This window comes from Camelus dromedarius, chromosome 27 (assembly GCF_036321535.1).
Source record: "Camelus dromedarius isolate mCamDro1 chromosome 27, mCamDro1.pat, whole genome shotgun sequence".
Lineage (NCBI taxonomy): Eukaryota > Metazoa > Chordata > Mammalia > Artiodactyla > Camelidae > Camelus > Camelus dromedarius.
This window is the reverse complement of record NC_087462.1, coordinates 25,379,288-25,394,117: the sequence shown is the minus strand read 5'-3', so window position 1 is coordinate 25,394,117 and position 14,830 is coordinate 25,379,288. Positions and strand designations below refer to the sequence as shown.

At 48.2% G+C, this 14,830-nt stretch overlaps 1 protein-coding gene across 2 annotated transcripts in view; it reads left to right on the top strand.

Moving 5' to 3' along the window:
- Window positions 1-14,830, top strand: part of GFPT2 (glutamine-fructose-6-phosphate transaminase 2) — a 39,781-nt gene that overhangs the window by 13,217 nt on the left and 11,734 nt on the right. For both annotated transcript variants that reach the window (XM_064480183.1, XM_010993646.3), the window contains 8 exons: window positions 1,228-1,326; window positions 1,834-1,959; window positions 4,176-4,234; window positions 4,901-5,035; window positions 7,275-7,336; window positions 9,350-9,429; window positions 9,865-9,982; window positions 13,640-13,803. In XM_064480183.1, the coding sequence (XP_064336253.1) occupies window positions 1,228-1,326; window positions 1,834-1,959; window positions 4,176-4,234; window positions 4,901-5,035; window positions 7,275-7,336; window positions 9,350-9,429; window positions 9,865-9,982; window positions 13,640-13,803 (843 nt within the window). The remainder of the gene's footprint in view (window positions 1-1,227; window positions 1,327-1,833; window positions 1,960-4,175; window positions 4,235-4,900; window positions 5,036-7,274; window positions 7,337-9,349; window positions 9,430-9,864; window positions 9,983-13,639; window positions 13,804-14,830) is intronic.

The window sequence follows — 14,830 nt, the reverse complement described above, 5'->3', positions numbered from 1 at the left end:
GAGCTTCAGATTTCCAGAGATCCTGGCACACCACCTGCTTTTCTATTTATTTCTCATTTTTAATTAAGCCGCCTTAGGAGAAAAGGGAGAGCCAGATAATTTTATATCCCTGTTAATTCTTAACAGAAAGTAAGTCAGATGAAAGATTGCAAGTACACTAGTGCAGTGGAGGTACCAGCTAAAGTAGCAGAATCCAGAGCACACAGATGCCCTCAAATGAGCCCACTGCCTTGGTGGCACTTCCCCCACAGCTCCCGAGCATCACCCGGGTTAGAAGCCAGGCAAGGCAGCCACAGCCTAGGTTCCAGGCACGTGGTCCCCACTTGCCAGTAAGCGCTGCCACGGTCACAGCCTCTTCTTTCCAAGTCAATATCCTGAACACTGTCTAGTTCTCTTCTGGGCAGCAAACCTGGGGAAAAAGAACTAATACATCGACAGCTCTGTGTGGCCCTCACCCTGTGTCACATCCTGTAATGAAGCATGGGAGACAAAACTTAAATTCCAGAACAAAAAATCATGTTTATATTTACAATAGCCAAGACATGGAAACAACCTAAATGTCCATCGACAGATGACTGGATAAAGAAGTTGTGGTATATTTATATAATGGAATACTATTCAGCCATAAAAAAGAACAAAATGTCATTTGCAGCAACAGGGATGGTCCTGGAGAATGTCATTCTAAGTGAAGTAAGCCAAAAAGAGAAAGACAAATACCATATGATATCGCTTTTATGTGGAATCTTTAAAAAAAATTAACTTATTTAAAAAACAGAAACAGATTCACAGACATAGAATACAGACTTGTGGTTGGTAGGGGCGTGGGAAGGGATAGACTGGGCGTTCAAGATTTGTAGATACTAACTAATATACATAAAATAGATAAACAGGTTTATGCTGTATAGCACAGGGAAATATTCAATATTTTGTAATAGCTTATGGTGAAAAAGAATAAGAAAACAAATATATGCACATTCATGTATGACTGAAGCCTTGTGCTGTGCACCAGAAATTGACACAACATTGTAAACTGACTATATACCTCAATTAAAAAAATACATGAATTATGCAAAAATGTCAAGATTTTTATTCTTATTGAAAATAATGTGAACGTATATGTGTATGTTTATCTTCATGTTTAGATGCATGCTGCACTTATTAATTCATTTCATATCATTAAAATATTTAATTTTATTGCTAATAAAAAAAAACATGTTTACATTACAGGTGTGGCAATCGATGGAAATAATAATGAAGTCAAAGAAAGACACATCCAGCTAGTCAAGAAAAGAGGAAATGTCAAGGCTCTTGATGAAGAACTTTACAGTAAGTGGAAGACACACCAACTCAGAGCAATAAATACACCCAGACTGGGTCACTTTAAAATCTTTTGTTCCAATAGCATTTGAGACTAAAAACATTAAGCTACCCGAGTGTGGAAAAATAGAAAGAGGGCTATGTCCTTGTTGTAAAACTGTTTCCCAGAGTGTGGGATGGTTTATTTCAGGTGATGGTATGCTGGGAATTTTTTTTTCAATATTTAGTACGTATGTATTTATTTTAATTTTTCTGGCAAATGATACTACTCCATTTATAGTAGGGGTCTATAATTCTTTCTTTAAAGTAAGTTTCAGTGACGTGAGTTAGGTTACTGATAAGTGCTATGTAACAGCAAGGGTCTGGCAGAAATCCTGGGATGGGACCTCTGCGGTCAGTGGTGGGGTATACTTTTGGTGTAGCGTGTGTCTCCGTGTAATGATGCCTCCTTATGTAACAGCACCATGTCAGTGCTTATTTTTAAAGTGTGGCAAACTGATTTTTTTTTTCATCTAGAACAAGACAGCATGGACTTAAAAGTGGAGTTTGAAACCCACTTCGGCATTGCCCACACGTGCTGGGCCACCCACGGGGTCCCCAATGCTGTCAACAGCCATCCACAGCGCTCAGACAAAGGCAATGGTACGTGGTGTAGCCTTGCTCCCCTGGTTCTGCCTGGCCCTGCCCTGTGGGTCCTCACCCACCACCCGCTGGCTTCTCAGCAGCCCTGTCCTCCCTGAAGGTCCAAACGGGTGGCGCGGAGCCCCAGCCAGGAGGCAGATTCGGCCTGGCCCTGGGGTGGTGCTGACTCCCCCAGGCACCCAGGGGAAAACAGTGACACCTCCACGGAGTGCTCCTGGCTTTGGGGACCCGGCCCGAGTGGGACTTGGTGGCGTGAAGAGCTGAAGGCCTGGGCTCTGTTCCTCAACCAGGGGCCAGAGTGTTCCAAAGGGCTGGGTGCTGGAGGAAAGGATGGGGCTCCCTTCTCATCCAGCTCTACCCGCCCCTGCCCCTGAAGAGAGTGGTCCTGAGCCAGGGCAGGTGGGCGTGCTCACCTTCTCTAACACCTGAGGTGCCTGCTCCAACCCTGGTCCCTGCAGCAAGGGCTCCCCAGTTCTTCCAGCTGACCCCTCATGCCAGCCCCAGCTCATGGGTCCACATCACTCACCTGAGGCCCCAGGACAGTTCTCCATGCAGTGGTTCCTTAAATTTCACCCCGCCCCCTCTCATGGAGGAGGGACTGATAAGTCTGGAGCTCCCACTGGCAGCTCTCGGGGACTCTGTGGTCAGCCTCCAGGGGCGCCGGGGCCTCCGGTGATAGGACACAGTGGGCGTGTTGATGGAGAGAGAGCGTAATCCCTGACTCCTCCCAGGGCTGCTGGGGCAGGCAAGGGTCTAAGATACAATGTGTGCCTTCCATTGGGTCTCCACTCTGGGTTGGGCTCGGTCAAGCTAGAAGCCCCCATGACCCACACCTGGGCAGATGGGAGAGGGTGTCTGGTGGAGAGAATGATGTCTGGAGTCAGCCAGGAGCCCCACCCCAAGCTGCCTTCTGAACTTGGCATAGCACGAGTTCTTGCCAAGCCTCGTGTTAGGTTAGGGAGCAGACACATAAGAGCAGTTGTGGGGTGTTTATTATTAGCTAAGCACTCGACAAGTGTCAGTGCTCTTAATTGTCATGGAAGTCTGGCCACAGGAGAGAGTGGCACCTCCCTGGTCATTGCCCTTTGCCCCGTGGACACTGAGGTGCCCTGAGACAGCTCACCCTGCCTGACTTGGAAGGGAAAACCTCCCCTGGAGAACAGAAGAGCCCCATTCACCCCTCTCAGCAGGGCAGCCGGAGCTAGCACAGCGGCCGGGCTGCAGGTATGTCCACATGGTCAGAGTCTTGGGTGGTGAGGGTTTTTTTTCACTGGGGACTATTCCTTGCATCTCGTCTATGCCCTGAGCCATAGGGCAGCCCGTTCCAGGGGCAGGCCCTCTGCACCCAGGGTGGGAGGCTGCAGACTCCACACTGCTGAAGACCTAGAGCGGACATCCAGCCAAGCCCAAGCCAGACGCAGAGGCTGGTCCCTGAGATCACATGCCCTGGGATGTCGCTGCCCCCGCCCCAGCTTCCCGCCCACCCAGGTGATCAGGTGAACCCCTACTTCATTGCAGACAATGATTCCCCAAAGTGGGGAGGCCCCAAGGAGATCCCCCCACACCCAACCTTGGGAACGCCTGCCCTGACTCAGGATGAGTAATTGAAAAGAAAATGACGTGGGAAATAAGAAAAGATTTGTGCAATTTCTTTAGCAACTCATCCCTGATAGCTGAAGAGCATACTTTTAAGGAAGACTTACACCCAGCAACTGCATTGCGTTAGAAAATTAGATGAAGACGTTTTCACAAAGAAAAGGCAGATGCTAGGAAACGAATTAGTGATGAGAAGTTCAGACAATAGACTGAGATGAAAGAAAGTGACAGGGTTAAGGCAATAGTGTGAAACAGTGTCACCATAGGTACGAAAAAAATTGGAGAAGGTGGATATGGAGACAGTTAATAGATAACGAAGTGTCAACCATCCCATTTGACAGAAATACCAAAGCCTATCTGATGATGCTGCAGCCCAGAGCTCCGTGCCTGGCTTGGTTGGTGGATGCTTTTTATCAAAAGAGAAATGTGTTATTTCTTCAAGTTTAAATTGTAGTCATAGCAGGTGTCAGTTCTAATCTCTGTGAATGAAGTTTGCTCAACACGAGTGTCCGTGTGAGCAGAGTTTGTAGAGTTTCAAGCCGTCAAGTTGTCCTTCTGGACATCTGACTTGAGCCTCACTTCTTCATGACGTTTCTCTCCTGACTAAACTTTACTTCCAGAGTTCGTCGTCATCCATAACGGGATCATCACAAATTACAAAGACCTGAGGAAGTTTCTGGTAAGATGCTTCCCCTGGGTGACAGCTAAGTCCAGTGGTATCGGTATTTCCCCGAAATTTTCCGACCAGCTCATTTCCCTCTGGGAAAAAAGGCAGGGGCTTGTTGAGACCCTCGCTTGGCCACGTCACCGCATTGGACACAAACCTCATCCCCAGCCCGGCCGCCTCCCCAGATCTTGCTGGAGGAGAGAGCAGGGCATTCTCGTTTACATCATCAGCCGCTGCAGATTCACAGCAGAATCAAAAGAACATAAACTCCCTTTTATTGAAGTAACTGCACTAAATAACGTGTCGACTCATACGCCAACTGGAATGTGGGGTGGGAAGGCAGACGGCGAGTGTTTGAAGTAGGAAGAGGTTGCAGTGTTGGTTGGGATGTGGGTGGACTGACTCAACAGATTTGATCATTTTGATCGCTGGTATTTTGCAATGTCCAGATTAACAGCAAGGACAGGCTTCTGAGGCGGGCTGATCTCAGGGAGGCCTGGGATGACTCAGCTGTGTTGGGCTGTGTGATTCTGGCAAACATTTCTTATCCCTTCCCCGTTTTCCTTGTTCTCGCCTTAAGTCACTCCAAGGACAAGTCATGAGGGAGGAGAGGGAGCTGGCCAGGCCGCCATTGCACAATGACCATTATCTGACACTGTGTCCAACCAAATATTCCAGGAAAGCAAAGGCTATGAGTTTGAGTCAGAAACAGATACGGAGACCATCGCCAAGCTGATTAAATACGTGTTCGACAACAGAGAAACGGAGGACATTACATTTTCCACGCTGGTCGAGAGAGTCATCCAGCAGTTGGTGAGTTACAGACCCCACCTGTCTAAATCACCCCTTCATCCCTTCAGCTTTCACAAGTGTTTATTAGGCAAACTTATGCCGAGTGCCTGAGGACTGAAGATGGCTCATCTCAGTATCTGGCCTTGAAGTGTTCGGAGAATTGGGAGGAGCTCTGAGGTTTGGTAGCAAACGAATAGGAAGTGTTTTGCTTTGTTTTAGCACCTCTGGAATGGTGACAGCCCCCCTGCTCTGTGGCTCCTGACAAGGATGTGCTGCACAGGGGACCTTGGCCGTGGTGGGCCGTGGTGCCATCTTGTCAGCTGAGTTGTGTGCGTTGTTAGTCACATGCCCAGGAAGGACTGATCTGATGTTGGGGACAGTTGCCATCTTGCCTGCTGTTTCGGTGAAGCATTTTCTGTCATGGGGGAGAAAGGCCCCCAGGTCCTTACTGCATGGGGCTGGGAGGAAGCAAAGACAGCAGGTGTGGACTTTGAGAAGATCGGTTACGGAGGAAGAATGGTACAAAGAAATGGCCCCGTGGAGGGAAAGGGCTACAGTCCTGAGGGAGGATTGGGTTTCTGTGATAAAGCATGTCTGTGTGCTGAAAGGAACGATCCAGGAGGGAAGGAGGTTGGTGATGTCCCAGCGGGCTGGACCCATGGAGCAAAGTCCCTGCGAAGGGGCGCATGGTGGGGGCGGCGGACTGTCCAAGAGAGGCCCCCCCTTGGAGGAGGAGGTAGAGCAGACCTAGGCCCCCTGTGAGACGGCAGAGAGAGGAGGAAAGGGCTCCAGACTCCTAGAGCCCATCCTTCCGAGCATCAGTGCCACCCAGTAGCTCCTCTGAGATGGGGCACCTTGGAGACAGTGTTCAGGGCCGAGAACCTGGAATATCTGGAGTCAGAGGCTGCTGCAGATATAACACTGTGGTTTAAAATGTGTGATCCTTTGGCATTTTCTTAAAAGTAAGTCTACTGTAGAACCCTTTGTCCTATGACTCCCATTTTGGGGGTCTTAATTTAGAGGACGTATTTATAAATAAGAACTTGTCCCATAAGGAATGTACAGTCTAAGATACTGTGTAATGTACAGTAAACAGTTTAGTTTCACAGCACATTAACTCCTCTTTCCCACCTATAATTTAAAATTTTGAAAATGCCTCTCGGTGATGGCACTTTCAAACTTCAGCCACCTACCTGAAACAACACAGAGCTCTTTTTGGCAGAGAACTTTTTTCTAGTCAGTCCTACTTCATTGTTGACAAAACCAGCAGGTGGACGTCAGGTTTCTCAGGTTCTGTCTGAAGCCCCTTCACGTTGGGCAGTTTGAAAGGCCATTAGAGGTCTGGAGATGCTGACCCTGGGGTCTCTCTAGCTGTGTGACTGAGTTGGCCAAGTGGCCATAGCACACTGAGGCCTTGGGTCTGCCCAGGGTTCCAAACCTCGAAGGACTTCACACAGAAATTCAGATTTACCGCTGTCTGTATAAAGTCAAGTAGGGTCGTGGTAAATTAGTACGGGATGGTCAGAATGCAGGAAAGAATTTTGCATCAAGGTTTTAAATAGAAAGAGCATTTAGAGTCTTGAGTTAGGAAAACTAAATTCTAATTCTGGTTTGCACGGACTGCCAAGCTGAAGCACAGAGCACAAATGGCAGTCATTGCCACAGAAATAATAATAATGACACTACATGCTTCTGTTAGGTCTCTATGTGGCAGGCACTGTTCTAAGCACTTACAGTGCATTAGCTCACAGAAGCCATTTCCATTCACCATGAGGCACAAAGAAGGCTGCGCGATTGCCCAGTTACGGGGTGGAGGCGGGATTTGATCCCAGACTCTGAGTGTGCTGAGCTAAATGTAGGTCACAGATTAGTCCCTTCAATCCTCACAATTGCTCCCCAAGTAGGTACCATCCCCGAGGCCCAGGTTCCCCTTTCCTGAGGCTCTAACAGCAGCAGTCCACCCAGGTCATCCCAGAGCTGGGAACTGTTCCTCACGGACCCGGGCGGGCTGGTAATACATTGCTCACAGTGAAATCTGCAAGTTCCCGTCTTGGTACCCGAGCGTGATCTGTTTCGCTTTCCCCTCCTGACATCACCCTGCATGAGCTGCGTTCAGCACCCTGCGTGAGTGACCCCAGGACTGCCTGCAGTGAAGAGGGGCCCAGGGGGCGCTGTCGGGGGTGTGGGCCAGGCTGCAGCAGTCTGGCCCAGCCAGAGAAAGTTGTTCCTTGTTCCTCACTCTTCTTTCCCGTCTTTTCAGGAAGGCGCGTTCGCGTTGGTTTTCAAGAGCATCCACTACCCCGGAGAAGCCGTGGCCACAAGGTGAGCCAGAACGCACTGACATTTCCAGTAACAAATAAATACAGTAAAACCGCTCAGCTTGAGGCACGAGGGAGGAGCAGGGCCTCTGGCAGACTGGAAGGAGCTCCCGCTATGTAAGGGACAACTGTGCTCCCTCTATGTTAGTGACAGAGAATGTACCCCGCCATCTCTGTGGCCAGAGCTTCTGACTTTTAAAAAAAAAAAACCAGAAAGTTGGATTTTTATCTGAAATCTCCAGATTTTTAGAAACTGACAACAAGTTCAAATTAGAAATAAAATTGTATAGCAAAGGCAGATCCAGGTTTCAGGTGAACTATAGAGATTCCCTTAGAAAAAGCATGTAAGATTACAAACATGAAACTGGGAACAGGGTGAATGTCGATTTGAATCAACGTTGAAGGCCAAGAGCTCAAGCTTCGTCACCTTCATGCCCCGAGTGACCCAGGAATCAGCTGAGGGGTCCTGGGCCGGCCCACACGGCCCGCTGTTAAAGCCCCTCTGCCCCCAGCGCTGTGCTGCTTTACACAAGCGGGCATGCAGGTGCCGTCCTTTTATTTTATATTCAGATGGGTAGATTATTCACCCATCTGTCCATCTGTCCATCCACCCATGTGCCCACCCATCCATTTGCCTATCCACCTTTCTATCTGTCTATCCATCATTTTCACCGTCTGTCCGTCCATTCATTCATCCATCCATTGAACTAATATTTGTTGAGCACTTACTGCGTGTTGGGCCCTGGGACCCTAGTGTCACCCAACCTGGTCCCACCCTGAAGGTGGCTGTGTAATTGTGTAAGAGGCCAGAGCAGGGCAGAGGATGGTGATGCTCTGTGATGGGGGCTGGAAGGCAGTGCATCGGGGACCTGAGGGGAGCAGGTGTCAGCCTGGGAAAGGCAGGCAGAGAATCCAGCACGAGCAAAAGCAAGGAGCCCAGAGCGAGCGTGGCACTGTATGGATCTGCACTTAGGCCAGGATGGGGGTGGGAAAGGGCACTGGTGGGACCTGAGGCTCTTCTAGTCTCAGTGTGTGCTTACCGACACCCTCTGTGCACCATGCATGGGTGACAGCAGCAAACAATGTTGTGTGGACACTGCCCCGGGAAGCTCAAGGCCATGCACCTGTGGCCTTGGGGGACTGGGCCAGAGAGGGTGGACCGTCCCTCGCAGACTGTCACAGTAGCCAGGAAGGAAATTTTGTGTTTGTTTGTTTTTTGGGAAGGGGAGGTGATTAGGTTTACTTACTTATTTATTTTTAGAGGAGATACTGGGGATTGAACCCAGGACCTTGTGCACGCTAAGCATGTGCTCTACCACTTGAGCTACACCCTCCCCCTTAGGAAGGAAATTTTGTGAATGTATTATGATTTTTTTTCTAGGACAGGAACTGATTTACCATTTGGAATTTAAGTTTTTTAAGTCATAGAATTATAAAATAAGTCATAGAATTATAAAATTATGAACCCACGTGGACACATTATTATCAAAATTTGATAGGGATGCTTGTCCCTATCAAATTTTGATAATAATGTGTCCACATCCCTATCAAATTTTGATAATAATGTGTCCACGTGGGTTCATCGATTGTACCAAATAAGCCACACTGATGAGGGATGCTGAGGGTGGGGGAGTATATATGTGTGGGTGGGGAGGGTGCTGTGCGAACTCTGTATTTTCTGCTCAATTCTGCTGTGAACCTGAAACTGCTCTAGAAAAATAAAGTCTATAAATTAAGAAAAAAATTTGAAACCCCTTTTAAAACCTGATATTGTCATGTTACTGTTTCCAGTTCAGAAGAAAGTAGTGTGAAGAAACAGTAAAGCTTTGTCTTTCTAAATTGCCCATCATCGGTGGCTCTGAACCCCTGGGACACCGTTTGGGATGTCTTGGGAGCACTTTGCCCTGGGGAGAGGGCTCGGTGCGGGGACCCGTCCTGACAGAGGGGTGTGCCAGGACGTCCAGCCCACCCAGGCTGGCACGGCAATGGGCAACTCGGTTCCCTCTCACCCCTGCAGGAGAGGCAGCCCCCTGCTCATCGGAGTGCGGAGCAAATACAAACTCTCTACAGAGCAGATCCCCGTGCTGTACAGGACACGTGAGTTTCCTCAGAAGGACTTGAACAGCATTGCGTTGTCCTGGAGCCAGCAGCTCCCCTCGGAGGCAGGGTGCCCAGAGAAGCTTGCACATGGCTCCAGGTCAAAAAGGTTTTCAGGCAACTGAGAACTGTCTCCATTGTTCCCATTTTTTATTATGGGTGTTTTCAAACACATGCACAAGCCGAGGGAGCAGCATGTGGTTCTGTTACATAAAGGCGCCCGGGCCCTGATTTCGGCGTTGAGTTGGTTTGTTTTGTTTGCAACCGATTCAGCGCTCTTGCTATTTGGGAATCTTTTCCGCAATTTGGCTGACGCGGCCAAAGCTAAAAATGGCAAATCTCTCCCACATATATTCAAAGGGGAGATTGGCTCCTTCATGTTATTCAGACGAAAATAGTTTGAGGGGATTCATGCTTCTTTCCCTTCTTTGCCAGGCAATATTGAGAATGTTAAGAATATCTGTAAAACAAGGATGAAGAGACTGGACAGTTCCACCTGCCTTCACGCCGTGGGTGACAAAGCAGTGGAATTCTTCTTTGCTTCTGATGCAAGGTAGCCGTGTATACCTTGCTTCCTTTCTTTCCTAGGATGATGTAATCAAGGATGGCTGGCTGAGCACTCCCACTTATTAATTATCCCCCCATTTGAGCTGTTTTCTCAAGGCTCAGCGAGGGGCAGAGGCGATGGCAGATCTCAGCTGTCATCAGTGACCCTCCTGAGGAATCTTTGCTCAGTGAACACCTGCATGGCTGATACTGGCAGCCCTGGTGGCCAAAGGCGAGGTCCACTGACCTACACAATGTTTTGGGCCAGCACAGAATAATTGAATTAGTTGCCAGCATTTTATAGTTGGGAGGTTTCTCATAAAAATCTGGATTTCTAGCTTCTCTGGAAAACCAGCAGATCTGAGCACTGCGGAGTGTGCTCCCTCCAGCCCCGGTGGGGGCCTTTCAAAGGCTGCTCCTTTTAAGCAGGACAGGCGTCTCAGACATTTAGTCCTTTGTGAATCTGACCTGCGTTTGCCAGAGTCTTACCATTTATAAAAGACAGAGCTAAGATTTTGGGATTTGGTTCAGTTGATTCCAAATTCCATGTTCTCATCAATACACAGACAGTAATTCTGAAATTTAAGAACGTCAACTTCATGCTCAAAATAATACAAAAAATGTGTACCTGCACGTACACTCAGAAAAGACCAAAACACTTTCTTGCTGGTTGAAGTAGAAAACCACCGTAAACTCCAGGACTACTGTCTCCTCTGTCCAGGCCTTTATTATACCCCTTTCCCGCCAGCCTTGCTGTGACGCAGAGGGGCCACCAGGCGAGGTCTCCTGGGACACACAGAGTAACAGGGACCTACAGCTCAGGCGGCGAGTCCGGTTCCGCCCACAGCCAGCGCCGCAGCACATAAGCACTCTCGGCTGATGTAAAGGCCCGCATTTCATAGATTGTGTTCCTTAGAGCACCATTTCGATGAGAAATGAGTACTATTTCAATGATTCTAAGACACACAATTATTTTATAGATTTTTTTTTTTTTTAGCATCTGGCATCTTGCCATTATAATTTGCTACGGTTTTAATTTCTTTGAAGTATATAAAATAATCATGATCTTAAGATCAAGGTTACCTTATATTCAATGAAATATGGTAGATGTTTCTCCAAAAAAAGAGGAATAAATGCCTGAAAGGAGATTAAAGAATTATTTGTAGGCCATATGATAATATACTTTTAAAAACCACCGGGAAGGCTGTTAGAAGTGATACCCATGGCTGGTCAGAGAGGAAAGGTGTGGAAATTTCAGCATCCCAGGAGCACCGCCAAGAGGCCGGCTCAGTGGGTAGGGGGGAGGGGAGTCCATCCCCCCTTTCCCCTTCACACGTGCTCAAGTGACTGGCATAGTAGGCGCGCAGCAAACCTGTGTTGAACAAAAAAAGTCATCTGTTTACGACAGCTGGAAAAAAAAAACACTTTAATCCCTTAAAGTAGATTTTAATAAAAACAGTCCCAAACCAGCTTGGAGAAGACTGCAAAAGCTTACCCTGAGAAACAGGAAGAAATCTGAGTACAGGGAGAGTTTCCACATTCCTCGGTAGGAAGGCTGATTGTTATTATTAAAACACAAAATGCTTTAAAGTTAATTTAATTATTAAAAATTATTTTAAAAGATACTGACTCCCCGTAAATTAATCTGCAGATGAGATGCTATAATTAAAATCCTCCACATTCTTTTGTCTGCTTAGGTTTTTGGAACTTAAAAAAGTGATTCTGCAATGTGTTGTGTATCAATGAAGAAGCACATATTGAAAAATAAGAGTGAACAAAGGTGACCCTCCCAGATAGGAAGGCACACTGCAGGGTTCTCGTGACAGTCGTGGCCAGGACGCGCTGTGGGCCCTTATGGTGGGACACTGTGCTGAGGGCCTCACCAAGACTGCCCCCATTTAATAATTACAAATCTCTGGTGAACGCACAGCGATCATCTCCCGTTTTAAAACTGGAGAACCTGAGACAGGCTCACAGGGTGGCGTCTGTGCTGCCCGAGGGCGCAGGGCTGATGAGCAACAGGGATGAGGATTCCACCTCGGGTCTAACTCCTGGGCCAGTAGTCTCAGTGACTACCATCCATTTTGTAAACTAGAATAATTATAGTTAAACGTGCAGCTATACGTGTACACGTAAATACAAACACACGTGTCGTAAGCACTGTCTGAAGGACAGCACGGAGCAGCATTTCTCCCCTGGAGACTGGGTCAGGCCCTTTTCACTTCCTCCTCTTGATGCCTGTGTTTCCTACTTTTTATACAAAGAGTGTATATTGTTCAAAATATTTTTTTCCCGGTGCCATGGAGTTCCCCCCTTTTCATCCTTCTTCCCTAGGATCTGGAGATACATCTCTTGGGGTCATAGAACTTGATTGTTCCTCTTTTTAACTTTGCATCCGGAGTTTTAAATGTGTGTTTTCTGCACAGGGCACATTTGGGTCTGGCACTTGGTACATGAGGGTTTTTTCCTCCCGAGGTCCTTCGAGTACCAACTTCACGGTTTTTACCGTATCTGTGTAACACCTGAGCGACTACCTAATTTTCTTTTTCACTTACCAACTTTTCTAGCTTTATTTTTGAAAGAAACTTTGTTTTCATCTCAAGGGAAAAATCAGTATTACTTTCCATGCAGAGAAAGTTACTATGAAAATAAACATAATGACCCTACATTTCGTTAGTGGATAGACCTCACGGTTTGCTTGTAAGTCCCTCCTTTTTCCTTCCTCTGTGTGTGTAAGAAACAGTCGTTCATCCTAATGAGTTTCCCACTGTGTGGATTTCCTTGAGTGCCTCCCCCACGGTGTCACGTAACATGCTCTTCTGTTGACTTTGTTTCCTGCAGACAGGAGTTTACAGGTGTCTAGAAGCTTGATATTCAGGTTTGGCTTTTTTGGCAAGACTCATTTCATAGCTGTAGTGTGTCCTTCCATCAGGGGGCACTATGTCTCATTGTCTTCTTGTGCTGGTCAAGTTGATCGGGGGTTCAGGTTTCACCAGCCTTATCCAGCCACCATAAAGCTGCTCTCGGCTTTTCATCTCTTGGTTTCGGTAGCCATTGGTGGACCTTGATTAGGGCTTTTAATGGTTAGGAGTTCATAAGTCGATTGTTATAATTTTATCATTCCTTCTCCATGAGCTGTATTCCTCCTATAAAGAGAAACTTGCCTTCTTAAACTATGTGGTTATTCTGAAAGACAGATCATTGGGAATGGCAGATGAATGTTTCATTCTTTCCCTTTGTGATTCAGAGTCGTGTGCTGGTTCCCAAGCATCCTCCAAAGGTGTTTGCATCCTGATGAAGAAAGCAATTGTAAATGAACCTATGTGAGATTATTGGGGAAATTTGAACATCCTGGATAACTGATGATATGAAGGAGTAACTATTATTCTTGGGTGTGATAATGGCATTATAGTAGGTTAAAAAATAACCCTTATCTTTTAGAGCTATCAGTCAAAAGGCTTGCAGATGATATGATGTCCGGGACTGGCTTCAGAATAATTCTGTAGGGAAGGGAGGAGAGGGAAGCATGAATTGATGTTCATACGCCATATCCTAAGATGCCATCCAGCTGATAGGGACCCACACTTGGAGAGCAGTGAGTAACTGGCACCTTGTAACTGTCAAGGGCAAGCCCCTCTCTGACGCCATGTGCTCCTTGCTCTAGCGCTATCATAGAGCACACCAACCGGGTTGTCTTCCTGGAGGATGATGACATCGCTGCAGTGGCTGATGGGAAGCTCTCTATTCATCGGGTCAAGCGTTCGGCTAGTGATGACCCATCTCGAGCCATCCAGACCTTGCAGATGGAATTGCAGCAAATCATGAAAGGCAAGTGTCCTCTGAGGGTCCCTGTACAGCAGCCACGGGGGCAGATGCTCTGTGGGGGAGCTCCTGAGACTCCCTGCCCTGTCCTGAGTGTGCACCATGGCCTTCCTGCCCGCTGTGGGGCTGCTGGTTCTGAGGTTCATACTGCTCAGGGGATGTGGGGCGCCTGGCCTGGCTCCTCCAAAGGGAGCTCCTGGCGGTGTCCAGGAACCAGGTCTCCCTGATTGATCTGACCTCAGTCCCTCAGTTACCTCCCTTTGCGGACTCCCTGGGACACATTCCTACACCAAAGGCATCGTTTCTTCTCTGGATGGGAGGCCTACAGTAACAGGGGACTGTGGACTCCTTTTTTCTTGCCAAGAGAGTATGTCTTCCTGCACCCTCTTCTCCACAGGGCAGCCTGGGTGAACTTTTCAGAATGTGAATCATACCTTCGTATCCTGCTGCTTAAAGGCCTCCAGTGGCTTCCCACTGTTCTTGGAATAAAACCCGCACTCTCTGCCACAGCCCACAAGCCCCCACACCAGCCCGCCCCGCCTCTTTTGGCCTTTCCCCACTGCATCTCTCCGGCTCCACCCTGACTGCCTCGCTGTTACTCAGACAGGCCGAGTGCTTGCCCACCTGGCTGGGGGGGCTGGGGGTGGGCAGAGGGGTCTCCGCACCTGCTCTGCTTCTCCCAGGACTGGCTCCTTCTGATCATCTCCCCTGAAACGTCGCCCCCTCAGAGAGCCCTTCCCTGGTCCTGTATCTGCAGTGGCCCCACCCCCTCCTCACTTGCTCTGTTTGCTTCATGGCACTTTTTCTACAAGTCCTCTGTCAAGGACGGCAGACAGACACTGCAGCGCTTGGCATCATGCACGTGTGCATCACAGAGCGCAGTCCCGCCCTGTCCGTGGTCACCTCCAAGGCATCGGGCGCCGCACCTGTCAGGGGTCTCCACACGCTGTGGCCAGATCATCCCTTTGACATCATCCAGTTCCATGCAGATCAGGGCCCTGGCGCGTGTGGCTGGAAAGATTTTTTGTTGTTC